This window comes from Drosophila obscura, unplaced genomic scaffold (genome assembly GCF_018151105.1).
Source record: "Drosophila obscura isolate BZ-5 IFL unplaced genomic scaffold, ASM1815110v1 contig_73, whole genome shotgun sequence".
NCBI classification, from domain to species: Eukaryota; Metazoa; Arthropoda; class Insecta; order Diptera; family Drosophilidae; genus Drosophila; species Drosophila obscura.
In genome coordinates, this window is record NW_024542865.1 from 931,075 (window position 1) to 951,692 (window position 20,618).

General features: G+C 44.2%; 2 protein-coding genes across 2 annotated transcripts; both read right to left on the minus strand.

Moving 5' to 3' along the window:
* Positions 1-4,954: 4,954 nt before the first annotated feature.
* On the minus strand, positions 4,955-8,694 carry LOC111065096 (DExH-box ATP-dependent RNA helicase DExH2). The gene is made up of 3 exons (XM_022353074.2): positions 7,924-8,694; positions 7,636-7,843; positions 4,955-7,580 (listed from the first exon to the last, which is right to left on the minus strand). Exons 1-3 carry the CDS (start codon positions 8,557-8,559, stop codon positions 5,554-5,556), a joined length of 2,871 nt encoding a protein of 956 aa, XP_022208766.1. The 5' UTR covers positions 8,560-8,694; the 3' UTR covers positions 4,955-5,553.
* A 520-nt stretch (positions 8,695-9,214) lies between these two features.
* LOC111065097 (uncharacterized protein C9orf85 homolog) lies at positions 9,215-10,095 on the minus strand. Its single transcript, XM_022353075.2, has 2 exons — positions 10,004-10,095; positions 9,215-9,935 (listed from the first exon to the last, which is right to left on the minus strand). Exon 2 carries the CDS (start codon positions 9,916-9,918, stop codon positions 9,235-9,237), a length of 684 nt encoding a protein of 227 aa, XP_022208767.1. The 5' UTR covers positions 9,919-9,935; positions 10,004-10,095; the 3' UTR covers positions 9,215-9,234.
* Positions 10,096-20,618: the final 10,523 nt, after the last annotated feature.

Sequence of the window (20,618 nt, forward strand, 5' to 3'; positions counted from 1 at the left end):
AACCTCGGCCCGGGCCGTCGTTAATACTCGTAAATAAGTCTCCGCGTCCCAATAGCTCAGCACAATGACAACGGCAGCCAAATAACAGGGCAAACAAATGGGTTTTGAGCTGAAAAACTGAGTAACTTTCGAACGCATTTCGATCCCATCCGATCCAATGCGATCCAATGCGTTGCGATGAGACATATAATGCGATTAGGCGATCAAATACTGTGATGGAACGGTTATCAAAGCTCTTATGATTTATATAACACTTGTTTGGCGTCTGATTAAGATGGGAGACTGCTTCCAGACTGCTCGATCTCTAAAAAGCAAACACACACATCAATGGAAAAATACCCCAAGAAATGGACTCAACTTTTTATTTAAATAAAAATATATTTATATATGTAGCTATTGAATAGCTTCGTTGGGCTTATCGAAAATACATTTTAGAGTATTTTCTGTAAACTATGGATATATACATATATATGTATACAATTATATATGTATGCATACTAATCGCTAATTCATTTTGAGGGATCTTCAATGAGTGCGTCATTGACTTTGGGGAAATATTAATTAGAAGTAGAAATCAAATGAATGCATATATTTTGTATACAGTATAAATATGTCAACCATAAGCTCATATTTAATGCACTATTTCCATTTAAACGTATTACATAGTATCCTGTGCAATATTGAAAAGATGTTTGAGTTCGTCAACAGGCGATTTTGAGAGCTCAAATTTCAAATATTTCACCCAATACTTATTTTTAATTCTGAAAAATATATCCCCAGATATCTAAGAATCTTTGAAACCTGTCACTTTGTCATATGCATAAATCAGTCATACATCACTGGCCAGAGGCTGAGCATTTATCGCTGACGGTGGACAAATCTAAATTACCGCTAGCAACTTAGCCACGAATATCTAGAGACCCTCTTCATACTGTAATTCCATGTTTATCCTATATCTTTTCCATTATTTATGCACATTGCAAGTACGTGTACAGCGGCACATAAAATTGAAAAACCAAAACCAAAAAAAAAAGGCAATTGTATAAGCCAGACAGCCAAATTAAAACTTAAGAGATTAAAGGGGCTATATATCATGGGTACAATCACATAATCATGACAGGCAATTCACCTCTTTCGCTCCCAAGCCACATCACGATGCGCATTCACGATGGCTCAGGCTAATCCATCGGGGGGGGCACTTCGGGTTCGTGCACTGGAATCTGCTGACCTTTTGGGGGAACTCGCTGCCACACTCGAGACCAGAGTGTGGCATGCAGAGTGTTCAGGTAGTGGCATAGCTTGACCAGACAGCCTGTCACATCTCACATCTCAATTGGCGCTTGACCAGAGAGATGGCAAAACACGAAAAGAGGAGGAGAGTAGAGTAGAGGAGGTGGAGGCTCTTGACACCAGCCTCTGCAACAAGTTGTGCATAGTTGATGCTCATGTTTTTGATTGTGCTCATGTTGCTGTTGGTGTTACTGTATACCGGCTGATGTTGCAGATTGTTGCAGATTATTGCTGCCTATGTCTCTGCTGCTGATGATGCTGCTGCTGCTGCTGCTGTTCATGTTATCGCCAATGTGGCTGTTGCCATTGCCACGCCTCCGGCTGGCCACCAAACTCTGTTGCAATTTCTGGTTTTGCTGTTTTGCTTACATAAAAAAAAAGATCATCAAAAGATTATCATTTTTCGGGAACTACCAAAACAACACACATTTTTTGTTTTTTGTTGGCAGCTTTGTGGCTCTTTAATGACTAAATCCGATCGAGAGGCACACAAATAATAAAAAAAAAGAAATGGCAAAGTTGTGACTGTCATTAAGTCGTTTTGACAACGAAACAAGAGGAAGACGTACAACCAAACTGAAATTGTTACACCACCTTTGCGTTCGATTCGTGCATACATTATGATATATAGATATATAGTATGCCGATGGATATGTAATATTGATTGATTGTGGCGGTAGCATCTGGCTGACCGAACGGACACTTCCGTGCTCTTCGATCGGGTCACAGTTTGCTCAAGTTTCCGGCTCCTGTGGCCGTTGTCTTTTATGTTGTTGTTGCTTTTGGACATGGCCAAATGCGAATCACGATTCGAGATTGTTTTGCCAGCACTTCACTCTCGTTTTGGCTTTTACTTTTCGGACTTACTTTTACCTCACGGAGCGGAGGGTCGGGTTCCCAAAACGAAAGCAAACTGCAAAATCCACAATGCTAATGCTAAAACCCACTTGAGCGGTCAGCAGCAAGCATTTTCGGAATGGCAATGGGGGAAGATGAGCCTGCCCAGCCAGCTGCTAGTAGATCATATTCAAATTCAAAGTGCTCACCAGATTCGTAATCAGTTTACAAGGAACTACCGACATAGTCGTATGTTTTTTAATGACATAATTAGGCGTTGTTTTGAAAGGTGTTGCCTATTAACAAATCCCCCCATGGGCGGCAAACGAGGCAGCTGAGCGCTCCACTAAATTATTTAACCGAACTGCCACTCACACAGGCAGACCAGACAGAAAAAAGACCGGGTCGCCAGGCCGCCCAGCCCTATTGATTTGACCCCACCGAGGCGCTGACTTTCACCCAATGCAACAGCAGTCGGTGTGGTTCATGTTTGCCGTGATTTGCTGGCTGGGCACTGAGAGCAGGCATATACCATAAACAATATATTTTTTATTTTAATTCCTAATTTGGAATTACCAAAACGCATTCCGTGCTGCACTGTCTGCATTTGGATTTGTTGCTGTTGCTGTTGCTTTTTGGTTTTATTTATGTATTTATGATGCTGCTGGGTGATGTCATCCGTTCCCAGCCATTGGCTATTCGGGAGCGTAGCTTTGGGAGCAGCACAGCTCCGGAGGCGAGCGACTCCAACGAAATCAATTTTATGTAATTATGTAACTGTATCTGTCGGTCCTCAAACACAAACGCTGACTCTGACTCTGATGTTGATGCTGATGCTGACGGCCGGGGCTGCAGAGCGATCATCAATCAGTTGAGGGCCCATCATTAGCTCACATTTCATCAAAACGTTACAGACAAAACGGAGATGCGATCAAATAAATATGTAAAAGACAATCACAGTGGTAGCCAGACTAAGGCAAGGCACTGTATGAAATATATTAGTTAGGGTAAATCTACAATTTATTTTGTTCCAGAAATTGGTAACCAATTCGAAGGGGATGTCAAATTTTAATACTTACTTTTTAAATTAATTTTTTAATTTTCTCCCAACTCCCAACTACTTCCAAATTACATGTCGTGTGCATGACTCAGTTTGAATATCACTTTTAAACTTAGGGACCCCTGAAACCCGTATCGTTCGCTTCTTCAGTCATTAACTTGGGTCAAAGGCTGCTGTTAACCCACAATAGCAGACCCGCAGATTGCACTCTGATCAGTGGAGGAGGGAGCCTTCCACTTGCGGACACCTGTAGAGCAAGTCACCAACAAAATGGATAACAATTTGAGCTGAAATCGATGGCGAGTGCGTTCAACCTACAGCTGGCAATGCAGCCTTGCCTGCCGGCGCCCGCTGCTGCCACTTGCATTTCCACTTGTTAGCCAAGTTTATTGTCGATCCATTAGCGTTTGCCTGCAAGCCAAGCCAAGCCATTCCATTTGATTTCGAGAGCAAATGCCAATCGGCAACAATTTTGCGCTCCTCCCAAACCACAGCACCGATGAGACCTCCAGCCAAACAAAAGTTCAATGGCTATGGCTGACAAAAGGCGAACTCATCTTGGAAAATTGATTTGCAGTTCGCTTGATTGCCAGGCATCAGGCATCTGGCATCTGGCACCACCTTGGTGGCATTAATTTTCCATGTCTTCTCATTCTCCGTTAGACACCGGACAGGCACACAAATTGGTTTCAGCTTAATGGAGGAGTATGGACGGGGCACACTCTTCCATTTCCAGCAATTGCTATTGATGAGTTGCAGGTATTGTGGTTGAGCGTGCGGATGGAATGTTTAGACTTTGGACACGTTTTGGCACATCCTGCCATGGCCATTTGGTCTCTTGTTTCGGCACATTCGAGTTTTTAGTGCCAAATAAAAGTGAAGTTTATTTTGTTTCAGAACAAATCAATACACAATAAAATCGAACAAAAAGTTACCCAAATTAAGGCCACTTTCGTTTTCCCTCAATTCGAATTTGAACAATGGAATATTTTGGAATTCTATTGGAAAGAATGCTTGACTCTCTTTCTCTGCAGATGAATAGCAAAAAAAGATAAAAATAAATAGAAATAAGTCTCCATTGAACGCTTTGTATAGGCAGCAATATGCGCCGAGGGTCGAGGGCTGGGCTATTGGTAGGATTGGTAATGCTCTCCCCCCATTGACAGACAAATCTAAAGTAGCAGCAGCTGAAAACAGACAACAAAAAAACGGAAAAATAAAATATTATTTTCACTTTCTTTGCAGTAAGTTGAAGCTTTGTTGTAATTGCTGTTGTTGCTGCCACTGCCACAGCCAGTGCTGCACGCTCTGGTGTCTTTGTACCCATTGTTGTTGTAGCGACAAGACAAGATCCAAAGCTGGGCGGCTGCCTCAGGTTTATTGACTGCGTCGTCTATGCAATTAAGTTTACTCTTTTTTTTTGCTTCTCTTGTTTGCGCCTCAATGGGCCGCACTTGGTCCGACCAGGGGCAGCAGCCAGATGGGGCAGGTGTGGCAGGTGACGCCGACTGACTGAACCGAAACATCAGCATCATCAGCTGCATGAACAATTTTGGATAGTCTGCAGTGGCATGGCCCAATGCACCTGAGGGCGGCAACACCCCAGCTCTGACACTGACACCGACTCTGGAGGAGGCAGGCGTCTTGAGACACTTGTGGCACACATAGTACTCAGTAGTCGTATTTTCACCCAGCAATTAGGGTGTTGCCCCATGCCCCAGTCAATGAGCGGTGTCATCAATAACGAGCACACTTTTTTTTGGTTTATTTTCATTTGAATGATTAATAAATTTAATACATTTATAAACACACACAACAAATATAGTGCACACGAGAAGTACATATCCCTGTTTATCCAGTTTGGTTGCGTTACTTGCAGAATTTGCAGAATTATGCATAATTTAAGAAATGTTCGCGGAATGTTTTCTGGTTTCCTGTTTATTTGTTAGACATTTAGAGTTTAAAATACTGTAGCCTCAGCCTCAATTATTGAAGCAAAAAATGTACTAGTACGATTATATTTATGTATTTATGTATGTATGTGTATGTATATATATATTTGGCAATTGATCTAATCAATACCGCAATTTAAATCAGACGTTCTTTGAATGAGTGCATTCATCTTGTAGGCTTTTTCTTTTGTATATAATTAAATAAATAAAATTGCTGATAAATAAGTCAGGGGATTGGGACTGGGAGGGGTGGTCAGGCAATGCAGAAAGTCATCAAATCAAAGATATAGGAGAGACATGAAATTGTAGCCGATATGAATGACAATTCGGGGGGTAAAAATTATAAAACGAGTCAGTCTTAAACAGAAACAATTATCACAGAACAGAAAATAATAAACATGACTTGGGCGTGACTTAGTTGAGGGCAATCGTGCCCTCATCAGCACTCAACAAAGAACGGACTATCTCTGGGCCAATGTATGGATCGACGCGACGCATCATCACCATTTTGTCCACCTCGCGCTTGATTAGCATGCGCAGACTGATCAGTTGCTCCCCGAACATCGGATGCATGCAAATCCGTATCCAGTGGTCAATGCACAGTTGCCCCTTGGGTGCGGTGTCCAGCAGGCCCAGGTTGCTGCTCGGTCGCTTTGTTATTTTGAGCACCTTTCCACCGGCAATGGCCACATGAAGGGAGCTGACCAGGCTGGTTTGTTCCAGTGACGATTTGTATTCCGAGACGCGTGTCTTCTCCACGTACAGTACCCACTCGCTGGGCAGGGTGCGCATCTTCTTTTTGCCCAACAAGCAGGAATTGCGGGAGACAAGTACATTCGGATCGCACTCGGCCACCAGCTCGTTCTTGGTGTAGTCGTAATAGGCCAGATTGGGGTAGAGGCCAGCAGTGAGGGCCAACCGGAGCATGTTGTTGTCCCTGTCATAGGCGCTGGCATGGCGCTTGGCGGTCTGATCCAGCTTGAATATTCTGCAAACAGACTCCCGCAGCGTGGACACGGCCGAGACGAACATGGCCATGGAGTTGGAGCAAAGATAGTTGCGCTCACAGAACTGGGCTACCTCCCTGTTGCCGCGTCGCGATATGTCCGTGTATTGTTTGTAGAGATTTATCATTCCAATCAAATCGCTGTGGCTGCTCTCGGTCATCTTGAGGCGCGCCTCTTGCGGATAGAAGCTCCTCCGGCGATCAACGGGCAGAACGAACGGATCACGGACTGAGTGGTAGGCGGCAATGATGGACATGCTGCCCAGACATCGATAGTATATCGAGTATACCACGCACTTGCCCATCTGCACGCTAAGCGGCAGCTCCGCCAGGATCCGGCCCAGCATGGTGATCGACTCATCCCTTTCCTGGAGCACGCCCAAAAGCTTCAGCCTCGAGCAGGCCTGATTGACGGCCTCCGGCTGCGGTGCATCCAGTGCCTGCGACAGAAACTTCGGTATGGACTGCTCGGGAGCAGCGATCTTCGTCAGCAGACAGATCTCGTCCAGCGTGCGACGCTGTATCTCCGGTATGGTATAGAAGTTCATCTTGGCGAATTGCGCGCTGGAGTACAGGCGATAGCAGATGCCATCTCGGAGGCGACCAGCTCGACCGGCCCTCTGCTGGGCATCCGCCTGCGAGATCGGCGCCGTGGTCAGCTGCGAAGCGTTCGTTTTGGCGTCATAGATCTTCATCTTGGACTTGCCCAAGTCGATGACATAGACCAGCTCCGGTATGGTGATGGACGTCTGGCCGATGTTGGTGCTCAGGATGATCGTCAGCTGGATGTTCGGATAGTGACGGAATATCTTCTTCTGCTCGTGGTTCTCCACCTGGCTGTGCAGCAGGAGTATTTGCATTTTGTCGCTCGGCAGGGAGTTGTACAGACACTCCATCAGCGAGGTCATGTCATTGTAGCCCGGAAGGTACACAATTACCGAGCCCTTCTCGCCCGTCTTCACCAGCAGCTCCAGCAAGGAGACAATCAGGTTGTTGTCAATGTCCGCCTCCATGTACCGCGTGAGGATGTAGGCATGGAGCAGCTCTTCCTCTGTGGCGGTATCAATCTTGTTGCCCAAGATCTGCTTCATGGCCGCGGTCATGTAGCCAGTCTGGCTGAGAATCTGCTCCATCTGGAAGATGCGCACCCCGAAGCTGCGTCCCTCCACATCCAGAACGGGCACATTGCCAAAGTATGCGGACAACGCATCTAGATCCATGGTGGCCGACATCAGGATCACCCTAAGCTGGGGATTCTTCTTCAGTTCCAGCCTGATGACCAGCAGCAGAAAGTCCGTGTCCAGGTCACGCTCGTGCACCTCGTCGATAATCAAGTGTGTGACGGTCTCAAAGAAGGCCTGGGTATCCATGGTCAGGGCCCGCAGCAGACAGCCGCTGGTGGTCAGCGTGAGAACAGTGTGGCTGGTGCAATTGCCTGCAATCAAACGGAATTTACATCTACCTCAATCACATGGGAATCCATCGCTTACTGTTCATGCGAATCTGATAGCCTACAGTGCCGCCTGGCAGCTCGCCGCGCTCCTTGGAGATTCTCTCCGAGACGCTGATGGCCGCAATCCGACGCGGCTGGCTTACCACAATCCGCACCGCGTGCTGATTTTCTGCTGCCGACTCCAGCACATATTGCGGCACCTGCGTTGACTTTCCAGAGCCGGTGGCACCCTTGACAATGAGAACCTTTGCACAAGTGGAGGAAAAGCATTAAGCGTAAGCGTAAACCTGCGTGTTCAGACTCGGAACGGGCTTCGGACTCTCACCTGGTACTGTTGCAGAGTGCTCTGAATCGTTGAGCGATAGCGAAAAATGGGTAGACCGATGCGTTCCCCATTCAGCGGATTGTTTGCGTATTCCGGGTGGGGGGGTATTTGTCGGACACCCACCAAACCGAAGCCATTTCGTGGCCTGTTCTGGTCTGCTCGAGAGCCATTGCCTTTGAGTGCCGCCGAGGCCATCACTCGTTCAATTTTGGCGACCGACGAGGCTAGGGTTCGGGTCACCTTGGAGTTTACCATCAGCACAGGGGCGTCGAGGCAGAGGTGGAGACTGGAGCCCGGAGCGCGAGTGACGCTGAGCACCCGATTGAGAGTGGGCCCACGGCTGATGCTCTTCAGTCCCATCGACTGGGCACAGCTATGAATGTGGCTGCGCTGCTGCTTGTTCATGCCCTCCAGTTTCAGCTCCAGTTGGTTGCTGGCCAAAAAATCAGCCAGCATTTGCTTCAGCAGATTTTTCTCCATCAGACTGAGTGGGAGTGCAACAATTTTGATGCTGTTTGCCCCTGAACCCGATTGTTGGGGCTGTTGTGGGTTGTTCATTGTACCTGCTGAAGGCCCCTGCTTTCCCTTTTTATTCTTCTTACGTTTTTTGGTTTTCTGCACATTGTTGTCCGCCATATCGTTTTCTATTAGTTTTCCTTATATTTTCTTTTATAACTATTTCACTGCGACACTTTTCGCTTTTTGTTATTTCTTTGTTTATTTTGTTGTTCGGTTGGCAGTTCAGATACAGACACAGGTTATAGATATATGAAATTTTCGATTGGCAAAGCATCCCATTTTACATAGTAACTACACGCCAACTACACATTTGCTACAAACTTACTACATTTTTTTGTCAAATTCGACAGAGACCTAGCGAGGAAATGAGTACGTTAAACAATTTTGGTGGATAATCTTTAAAAATTGAATTGGAATTTGATGCTGATCATTAGTATTGTGGCCTGGGACATGGCATTTCTACGCGTTTTCTACATTGGTGGATTAGGACAATAGGGTGACGCATAACGCGTCTTCAAAAATACTGGAAAACAAGATTATACTCAAAAATACTAGCAAAACTTCCCTGATCGGAAATAATATTCAAATCAAACAATTAAAATTTATATTTTATAAGAAAATCTGTTTCGCTGATATATCATACACTTTGGAAGCGTTTAGGTGCTTTATCTAAATATTCACTGTATAGTGGAGAGATTGTTTTGCCATCTCCTCGTTCATATGGGTCTGCTTCCAACTAAATAATTACATGAACTAAACAGAGCCAACTTTTGACTAAAGAATATGGAAACTTTATTTCGCTTTAACAGATTTCTCCTCCTCCTCCTCGCTGTCTTCGTTTGAATCAATATCTGAATCATCATCCTCAGCGTCCTCGTCGTCGTCCTCATCATCATCATCGTCGTAATCATCCTCTTCGGCTAGGTTCAGTTGCTTTATTTTGTCCAGAAGCTCGGCGCGAGTGTGGGCCACACGTTTCGCCTTCTCCTCGATCTCCTCCGTCTCCTCGTCCTTCTCAGCCGTCTCCTGTTTCTTGCCCTTGTTCATGTAGCGCAGAAAGGCGCGACGCTTGCGCTCTGAGAACGATTTGACCAAACGATCCATTTCCACCTGCAGCTGCTGCTCCTCCTGTGGCGTTGGCTCGGGCGCCTCTATGGCCACCTCGTCGGCGGTCTTCAGGCACTTGGCGCAGGCATGGGCCTTGATGGCGCACTCCCGACAGATGACATGGTAGGCCTTCTTCACTGTCCGCTCCTTGCAATGGCTGCAGGTCTTCGCCTGGGTGAGCGGCTTGTACTTCTTGTATTTGATCTTCCACTCGATCACCTCCTTGCACCGCTGGCAGACCGTCGAGACATGCATGGAATTGAGTCGCATCTGTTGCGGAGTCTTGTCGTGCAGATCATTCTTGAATACAAAACGATTCTTGTGTTTCTGGGCACGTGTGCGGTTGACATTACCGCGTTGCGAACTCATTGTGCTATTGCAGGCAACTGAAACAAGTCGTAGTTGATGAGTAACAGGTTCGGGGTACGCCAGTGATTGGGGGTGTCACATTTACCTGTTACAATTATCGCAATTTAATGAAATTACAGCCAAAATAAACTATGGGAATTTTGCGTCGTATATATAACAGTGTGACCGTGACGATAAAAATACCATCCGGCCAAAAAATAAATAATATTAAATACCATTTCATTGTCGAGAAATACCATTAAATACCATACCATAAAAAAACCAGGGCAGTCCGGCGATCAAACGAGACTTAACCCACTTTACACCCCTCTATTTAAAAAGTTGATCACCCTTTGTTAATCCATATATATTGACGGACACGAAAAGAGAGCAAATTTTGACAAACCACAACGATTTTTACCGATTAAATATACCAATATATATAGCAAAATGTATGAAATATACCAAAATACCAAAAACATGCACTCTGTGGTGAGCTGAGTGATATGAAACTTGTTAATGCGTATTTTCTTAAGTGTGGCCAGACATTTTGCACTCGTCATAGTATATTGCTCATTGCTATAAAACTCACAACTTTCACGCCTATCGAAATTTGAAATATGTTTTGTGTATTCCAAACTTCAATGGATACTAATTGATTGATTTGCTGTTGCTACAATTACTTATACTGGATGTAAACCACTTAATGACACATTCTGGCACTTTTTCATTGCAGATTTGAGTGAGTCGCTGTGTCCCATGTCGCCGTCGCCATGCGCGACCTTAAACAGCGGCTCTTCGACCTTCTGCGCTCTGGCGGCAACAACAGCAGCGGCAGCAACAACAACAATAGCAATAATACCCAAAATGGCATTGCCCACATTCAGCACACGATTCAGCAGCTGCCGGCCGCCCAAAAGCCGAAGAAGCTCCACGAGTACACAGCCGCTGACTGCAATGCGGCCTTTCTGCGCAAGTACCATGACCTCAGCATTAGCAGGGGCATTGGTCTTGAGCCGCACAGGGAACGGGAGAGGAACAGAGATAGAGAACGCGAAAAAGACAGGGACAGGGATAGAGACAGAGATAGGGAGCTGGAGTGGGAGAGGGAGGCGACAACTCTCCCACGGTGCCAATGTTATCTACTTCAATGAGAACCTGTCGATGGCCAGCAAGTACAATGTGCGTCAGTTTCCACTCACCCGATACCCCTCCTGTCCGCTGAGCAGCTTTGGGCTGACATCCGCCCCCCACAACGGGCCGCCGCCGCCCACCCATGAGGGTGGTGGCAGTGCAGGCAGCAGCCTGGGGGAGGAGGAGGAGGAGGAGGACGATACGGAGAGCGAGAGGTACAACTTCTGTTCGGATGAGGATCAGAGTAGCAACACACAAACCCTCAAGATTCGACACACCCACGACATGGGCATGGACATGGACATGGATGGCGATGTCGATGGGGATGGGGATGCCGATGGGGATGTGGATGTAGAGGACGACAGGGCCGAGTCGCAGTTGGACTCCTTCTGCACGCTCTGCACCTCCACCTTCAGCTACAACAAGTGCTGTCGCTTCTGCGAGAACTCCCTCTGCGGCTCCAAATGCAACTCGGAGCGGGGCTCCCATGCCAGCCGAATCAGTCGGAATGGAGGCTATCCCCAGGCCGAGGCGGAGGCGGATCTCCACCTCCACCACCAGCAGCAGCAGCAGCCGCAGCCGCAGCAACAGCTGCCCCAGCATCCTCGATTTGGGGGCAGCATGCGGATGCTCTCCACCTATCAACCGACGGCTCTCAGGTGAGTGCATTGCGACAATTAAATCTTAATCGAACCAAGGCCAAAGCGTAGGGTCAAAGTTCGCGTTGCAAATGTAAATTGCTGCATCGTAAACACATCGTAAAGCGGCACCTCAATCGCTGGATGGCCAATCAAGTGGCTGCCAATCAAGTGGTTGCCTCATTAGTGGATTTGCGATCGATCGATCGAGGGGGCACTGATGAAGTGTTTTCCAATAATTCTATTAAATTGCATTGTCCATCGTCGTTGCGGCTAATTAGCTGTAAACTTTTGATTGATTGCATTTAAATGAGCTTTTGCCTTGCCAATGCCACCTCGGTGCTGTGGGGGGCACAGGGGGCTGTGTGTGTGTGAGAGAGAGAGAGAGAGCAACGACTCAAACAATTATGCATAAAACCTTAAACTGGCCATAAACAACCGTTAGGCAGATCTAACGCTGCTAACGCGCATGACGCCGCCAGCTTGACCATAAAAAAAAGCAAAAAAAATTCTATTGAATACAACGAATACGTACAACAAAAACAACAACAAAATAAAGATGGATTAAATTCATCCAAGTCTTGCCGAAGTTTCTATGCCCTTGGATTTCTCCTCGAAAAACTTGCAGTATAAAAATAATACAATTTAGTAGCTACAATTAGCAGAATTATTTGAAAGTTCATAGTGGTTCTATACATGCCTATCTATATGGCTATCCTATATACGTATATGTACATAAAATAACTAAAGACTAAAGGCTGCAATTAATCTCCAGATATGCTTTAAGTTTGAAGTGTAAATTCTTCTTTGGCTCTCTTCGAGATCACTCCTGTGCGCCAGATGGACACATCTCAGCGCTTTTCGTACACCTGATCGTTGCCAGAATACCCTCCTCAGGGATAGGGTAAATATAGTAGAAATTCCAGCATACTGAAAATACAAAAAGGCGAGCAAGAAAAAGTCTAGCAATGTGCAAAAAGCGCATCGAAAATCAACTGAAGACAAACCACAGCAGCAGCAGCAGCAGCAGCAGCAGTCGCAGCCACAGCCACAGCCACAGCGCAGCCGCGCGCACACACACACACACACAAACGAGCACACGCACGCGCGCCTACCTGCTGCATACCCGACTGAGCTTGTGTTTACATCAACAACAACAGCAACAGCAGCAACAACAAGTCCAAAGAGCTTTCTCGATCGGCACTTCTTTGGGGTCCGCTGCTTTCGGCTCTTTACATTTCTTTGGCGACCGCTGGCCGAGCTGGTCTGCAACAACCACCAACCGGCCTCAAGCCTCAAACAAGCCGCGACCATTGTCCGCCTAGCACGTGCCGCGCTCTACAAACCGCCACAAGCGCCGCCACCACCTCCGCCGCCAACGACTCTTTCAACCGTTCATCGCGCGATCGATAGATGATCTGAAACTAAGCTCCATTTGCCAGAAACAAAAACAAACCTTAGTTGCTTGCAAAAGCTCCGATAAGAACTTAAACTCTTTTTGTTTTTTGTGTGTTTGTTATTCTTTACTTCTTTGCTTTTGGCATTGTGTGTGTGAAACTCTGGGGATAGTACGATGATATGATATAGTGATGATCCACTGCCAATAATGTGTGTGCTGTGCCAGTGCTTTAGTGTGTGAAGAGTTGGTGCGAGAAACACTTGGAAAGAAGCTGCGACAACTGCACTTCCAACTGGATATGGTGTGCGGTAAGTTCCCTCCATTTACTGACGGCGACTAGGATAAAACTCAATTACGATTGGAGCAATGAGAGCCACAGCCTTGAAGAAAATCAAGCCATTACGCAGCTATGACTGATTTTCATTTATTTACATTGCAAAGTACATTGCCAAACCACTTGGCTTGCAGAATATGCAGCCCAAACTACTCATATTTTGGCTCAATGAAACTGATAGGTAGGATAAGAAATATGAGTTATATATCTGGAAAATAACATACACAGAAGTCTGCCATTAATTTGGCGAGACCTTTAACTGATGTCTGTCAAATTGAGAGTCTCAAACACATTCCATTATACCATCTCCCGATAACAGACGGTGCCTCTGCTGCTTAAGTATTTTGCCAAAAATGTATCTTCGTCTTCTTGGATCTGAACTTTCCTGAAAGTGAATAGATATATATTTTTGTGTTTGGAGAACTTTTTCAGCATCAGAAAATCTTCCATGCCACAGGGCAACGGAGTGGAGAAGCACAGCACACAGATGGCTTTCTCCATAAAGCTGGTCATATCACGATTTGATTTGCCTAAGTTATACAACCCTTTGGGGCTGCGACTGATTATACGACTTGCTGCGATAATTACGACTCCAATTCACTCCACTCCCCTGCCCTGGTGGGGGTTTCAGTGTGTTGTAATGGGAGTGAATGCGTCGTCTGTATGCAACTCCATATCGCATGCCACACCATGCCACCCCATGCCACACGGTTTCATACCATCTCTAAAGCGTGTGCCGTGATAAATGAACGGCGCAGCTATCCATATCCATGCTCACTGACGTGATCCACGATGCACGAGCAGAGAGTAGAATCCAAAACCGAAAACGAACCAACAAAAATAATAATAAAACCGCATAAAATTGTATTTTGTTTCGGAGTTGCACACACTCACGCCCGTTACCCGTTCCCCGTTCCACGTTCTCTTAATGGATCCCCCTACTCCTCCCTTACTCCCCTGCCCCTGGTAAAACTCGCTCATTGTGACACGGCAATCGCTGAGCTTAATAACATTTCTTGCATTATATTTAATGCTCTTGCAGGAGGGACTGGGTATTCCTATTTAGGCCAGAGGTTTGTTTCGGCACTCCATGGTGCATACATTTGTCATACCTGGCTTTCAGAGCTGTAAGTCCCCATTTTATAATGGAGTCCTTATCCTGAATCCTTTGTGAATAGCAAAATTGTTTAAGACAAACTTTTTAATCTGCAGAGCCTAATTTTTCACTAAGGATCGATCTGTGCCATGACATTTTTAACACCCAAATTTAATTTAAATATTCGGTTTTTAGCTACAAACATTAAATAAAAAAGATTGGTTTATTTCAAGCAATATTTAATGGAAATGTAAAGACTTTAAAATAAATACAATATTTTAAATTTGTTGAAAATATAATAATTTTATTTTTATATTCAATTTATTTAAATCAACATTTTCTTTCTCAGCTTTTGGCATCTTTCACCTTCGGAATATTATTAGGGTATTTGAATGGTCGACTCGATGAATATACTTTTCCTTTCATTTTTCTGTTGTTGCTATGTGTTTTGTGAACATTTTCGGTTAATTTGGTTTTAATTTGAGAAATATTATTGTTATTCTATGACTAATTTGGGACATACATAGCTAGGGGGTTGGGGCAGATCGTTTCTAGCACTACGTATGCTGATTTCCATAAGGAAACTCTCTCTCTCTCTCTTTGAACTCTTTGCCTGCGTTCGTTCAACCCGAGTATCAACCAAACACACAGAAAAATAGATCCATAGATACACAGATACACACACCCACCATAATTATTTTGCTGAGATTGCATTGATGGGGTGGAGGGGGGAAGGTGGCAAAACGATCAAATGATTGCAGGCCACTCGCCAGACGTCGCTGGCAACACTTGAATAGATCGCCAGACAATTATTATTTCGTATTTTATTTATTGTATTTATATTGGTATTTGTTGTTGTATTTATTTCTGCAATTTGTGATTGTTTTGTTGCTCGGCTGTGTGTTAATTAGCAACGCTTTTTCTGACAAACAAACAGACAAAATTTCAATCGTAGGCCAAGAAAAGAAAAGCCAAGAAACTGCAAAAGAAAAAGTGAAATTTCGTTTATCACTGAGAGGACGACGTTGGGTAAAGTTGTTGGGGAACTCGTTTGGCACCTCCTGCTCTGCTCTGCTCTGCAATGCTGTGCCTGCTCCTCCTCCTCCTCCTCATCATCATCATCCACATCTCAACATCATACTCTACTCCTCCTGCTCTGGGGCCGGTCAGTCATCATCCTTTTGCTTTCGTTGGTTTTCTGTGTGCTTACCGCCACAGACTTGAAGGCGCGGGCGATGCCTATTTAGCCAGGGGCGATGGCGGTGCTGTGGCTGAGAAGAGCAGCTGGGCGGCTGGGTGGGACGAGAGAGGAGGAGAGCTGTTAGCCAATCTCTCAATGCGGTCAACAACCGGCCCGGCAAAGTCGCAGCTTTCCACCAATGTCAATTATTAAGGCAAACCAAACCGTTTACATACGACAATTTTCCAGCAAACCGCAGACACACAAAAACGAACTAGAAAACATATCGCCGCAGACTCCGTTCGGCTGCATGGATTTTCATGTTTTATTTCCATTGAGCAGAAACGGGTTTCCCCCCCATCACACATCTCTCTGACTCTGTCCCTCTCTCTCTCTCTCCTCGAGTGAGTGTCTTCAATGCTGTGTCGCCCATCATAATTGGTCATTTGTCCAAGTGTTCGCCTCGCAGCTACCTCCACTCGGTTTGGCTAATCCACTCCACACATTTGGTCATTAGCCGACAGCAGAAACAGCAGAAACAGCGAAAAGAGAGTCGAGTCTCAGGGTTCATCGATTCGAGACTCTAATTAGAAGAGCTTTCAAATCAAATCAAATCGAATCTGTTTATAAACTCAAATCAATTTGGTTTGTAATTTAATTTGTATATAAACTCAAGCCATATCCTATATTAAAGTAATCCTATTCTTTGAAGTTTGCTTTAGTTTTCGAAATTGCTGAGGGATATTCAAATTCATATTTACACGCCTGTTGACTCATTTGCAGTTGCCACTTTACTCCACTTCACCTGGTCTGGAGGGACCTTTAAGGGGTGGGGCATTCACCACACATTCACTATGTAGTCCCTGGAGGCAGATTTAATTTTGTTTTCCGCATAGGGGGGGGAGCTCAGAGGAACCGCGACCTGTCACAACTCGAGTGAGTCTTCAGGTGCGAGTGCAGAGGCAGTGCCAGAGCTTCAGATGTCTCCCTTTGTTTGCCCCGTTTTCTGATGGCTGATTGTTAGGCAAATGTTTGGGTTGGCTTTGGCTCTGACTTGCACCTGCCATGGCTTACTTTCACAGACTCACTTCGTCTGAATCGCTGAATGATTGCGCTTTGCATATGAATGGAAAGACAAACAGCAAGGGACAGGGACGGGGGAGAGTCGCTTCGGATGTGCTGTGCTGGATGAGCTTTTGGCTGAAGTTTGCTGAAGTTCTTGATCTTAAACTTAAACTTATTCTCTCTCTTTCTCTCTCTCTTTGCTCTTTTCATCTGAAGAGTTTAAAGTTTAACAATTTCTTGCACACATTTACTTTTGCTTTCTATTTTTTTTTTATTGTTTCGCTCTTTTAAAACACACACGAAAGTGAAAACATGCCGCGTCTCCATTCTCGGCCGTTCGAAAAATTTAAATTTGAATTTGAATTGCCAATTGACGACGAGATGGATGGGGGAACGACAAGATGGAAAGATGAACAGACGAAAACGAACGCCACCGATTGTAACCGTTAGATCGAATACTAGCGGTTTGTTCTGCTTTTGATGGGCAGGCAAAAGAAACAATAGAAATCCAGTAATGAAATAAAACAAAGCAAAAAGTAAAAGTATTCGAACAGTGGCAACTCCAGCCGCTGAACTCCGACAACGGGGCGGATGCCGGTCAAGCAAGCTTGCTTCATTTCCTCACTGCAATCTCTAGGGGGAGTTCATCCAAATTTGTGAACAAGTTTTTTAATTTCATTGAACCATTATTCAATAGGAATATTCAATCTGCACAGGTAAACTCTATTGAAGGTCCCCTGATTTTACACCTATAAAATTATAATATGCTGAGTGTAAATAAAAGTAAAAAATAAATTAATTAGATTAAATTAAGTTCGGACACACAGCAAATGCTCAGTAAATATGTACAATAAATAGGCGGACAGAATAATTTAAAAATGAACAACAAAAAACACTTTCTTCCGAGGTAATCAAACTAAGAAATTAATATTTATATTATTCACCAACTACAAATCTTTCCACATATCTACGAAAATTCTGTAAGTAGTTCTAATTTCGTTAGACATTAAAAACTCAGCTGGCAGAACACTTAAAGAAGCCGTTTCCCTTTTTTCCTGGTTGAAATCAATGGAAATTCTGTAGCGAAAATTTGGTTCATCAATTTAAAATCCTCTTCTCTTAGTAATTCTTTCTTTCTCTCTCTCTCTCTCTGGTTCTCTCCTACCTATCCTCATTCATATTTTACAATTGCCTAATATTCATAATTAAATGGTTCAAACCCAAAAAGCAGCAACACCAACTAGCAACCAGCCACAATTTCGTTTTCTACTTTTATTTTATTGCTCCACCATTAATGGTATTATTGTTGGGTTTGGGGCTGGGGCTGGGGCTGTGGCTGGGGTCTCTGCTGTTGCTCGAGGACGGGGCTTTTACGATCATTTCCCATCCGCCGACTAGGGGGGCATCGTTAACCACCAAATACCGAGCACTGTTTTCCAACTCACCTGCATGAAGAAATTATTCCTCTTTTTATGGTTTTACCCCTCAAAATCACTGAAGCATCTTTTTGAGGTGATTTCGGGTGTTTTGGTTTGTTTCTTTTTATTTTTTGGAATATTTAACTACTGCAGATCACAGCCTTTGCGCCAGATACATTGCCATTAAAGTTTTAGATTCATTTACCATAATGTTGGATGGAGTTCTTTACGTGAAAGCTGTGAGCTGTAAGCTCCATCATTTTCCCATTACAATTATTTTTATTATTCAAAATATTTGTTCAGCCTTTTCACAGACTAAAAGTTTTCGTGTAATTTTTTTGTATTGCTATGGCGCAGGTATTTATGCAATAATATTTTATAATATTTATAGATTAAGCTCAGAATTCTTTACTAAGTACGATCGTACTTCACTCCTAAATGTACTCGCAAGTACTTAAGTTTCGTTTATATGCAATCTCTGTGCCTTAGAAAAATTACATATTATTATTCATGATTCTTTATAACACATTTCCATGGCGAATATCCAATTAGGTTGCATCAAGCGGAATAATTTTGTTATTCTTCGTTAGGTTTTTGAATTTAGACATGCAGAGTACTTTGTACCCGACTCGATCATCGCTGGGGCCCACCCATCTATCAATTATGCTATGTACCTTATTATATATGTAGTAGACAGATACAAATTCTCGAAGGTTCTTCAAGTGGATCAACTCAAGCGTGGCAACGATTTGCTGAATGGTGGAGGAAACACTGGAGGAAATCTGTGGCGGGTATGAGCAGCTGCTCGGGGGATGACTTAGTGCTCGTAATCGTAGTTGGGCGACCAGCTGGGGTGTTCCCATTGACTGAGTCGAATCTTCTTGAAGATTCTCTAGTGGGCCAGCCGACTGTAGGCGAAAATTCAATATGATTTTATAATATAATGTATTTATTTGTTGCGAAAACTGGGGAGCCCACTATAGCCCATGGTGTACCCTTGGGTGACCCCCTTTAGGTACCACCGTGAGTCATGGTGGAGTGTGTTCAAATGGCGTGAAGAGTGTCATGATTTCTGGTTCAATGGTGTGCTCTGGACTGCTGTGTCTCTGGCGTTCCTGGACCTACGAGCATCCTCAACCTTCGCTTTCAGCTGCAGCTCCATTTTACATAATCGCTCTTATTTATCCACTGCTTATCTCTGTTTTGGCAATGTGACCCAAAAAGGCCAATGAAAATGAAAATGAAAATGTCAGAGATTAAGTCCATTAAGTGGGCCCCAAGTAACCCTTGGGCGGCTGGCTAAAGTGGCCAGTGTCCAATATATAACGAGTAAATGTCGCTTAGAAAGGCTGTCATTGAGGAGGGCTCGCCTGTGCCCATAAAGCAGCCCCATAAAGCACCATCCATAATGCAAATATACGAGCACGTTATAATAGATCTGCTTTTGACTGCGCCTCCATCCGCATTTCACGTACGAGTATTCATTCCATTCAAATTCAAATTCAAATTTGAGATGAATTCGCTTGGCTTGGTTCAGCTTGGTTCAGCTGCCACGAAGGTTGAACTGAAATGTCGCTTGCAGAAATCATTCAGACGGCATTCACATGCCGACACTGTCCATCATCAAAACATCTGACATACATTTAAAGTAATATCAATAATATATAGATATTGTATTGTACAAATATACGAGTATATATATAGGTGTGTATGATGGCTCTTGGCACACTTGGCCCGCTGGGGTTTCGGCTGCTGATTGCACAAGGCATTTTCAAATTGTATCTTCATTCAGATGCATATTAGCATACAGATTACAATGCACCAGATGGGGGGATGCTGCCAGAACCGTTACCTGGCTCCCAACAGTAGCTGTAGAGAGTTGCCGAAAATACATATGTATGTATCTCATTGGATATCTTTTGAATGTCTTGGAAATTCAGTTGCTAAATACAGCGAATGATTGATTCATATCCGTCATACCATTGATGTCTGAATATACTGACGGCTGCCATTAAAGGTAACTCGATAACAGACTAAAACTATGAGAAGAGATTTACGAGAGTAACAAATTGTATTCCCATTTAATGTGTTTAATAAATTAGTCGGAATATTAGGGATTAAAATATACAATTTTATTTAAAGCGAGAGCTGACCTAACCCAACAGACATTGCACTAAAGGATCTTCATCTCTCTCTTAAATATATTTACATATATGAAACGTAGATTTGTATTTCGACTGCCATATCTAGTGTAATTTAATAATGGGCCAGATTAGGGCTAATGCTCAGGGCTGCAAATATATTTTCTTTATGTATATAAGAGAGAAACGTCCCTGCCAAACAATTCATAAATTAGCAAATATTTTTTGGCTGTGCAGTAAAAAAGAAATTAAGACATCCTTTAAATCGAATCGTACGCAAGTGGTCCAAGTGGGTCCGCCCCTTCCTTTGTAACCA

Coding starts and splice junctions, on each gene's coding strand:
- LOC111065096 (XM_022353074.2), bottom strand. CDS start 8,559: ATGGCGGACAACAATGTGCAGAAAACCAAAAAACGTAAGAAGAATAAA. Junction 7,844..7,923: donor GCACTCTGCAACAGTACCAG/GTGAGAGTCCGA, acceptor ACTTGTGCAAAG/GTTCTCATTGTCAAGGGTGC. Junction 7,581..7,635: donor CTATCAGATTCGCATGAACA/GTAAGCGATGGA, acceptor GTTTGATTGCAG/GCAATTGCACCAGCCACACT.
- LOC111065097 (XM_022353075.2), bottom strand. CDS start 9,918: ATGAGTTCGCAACGCGGTAATGTCAACCGCACACGTGCCCAGAAACAC.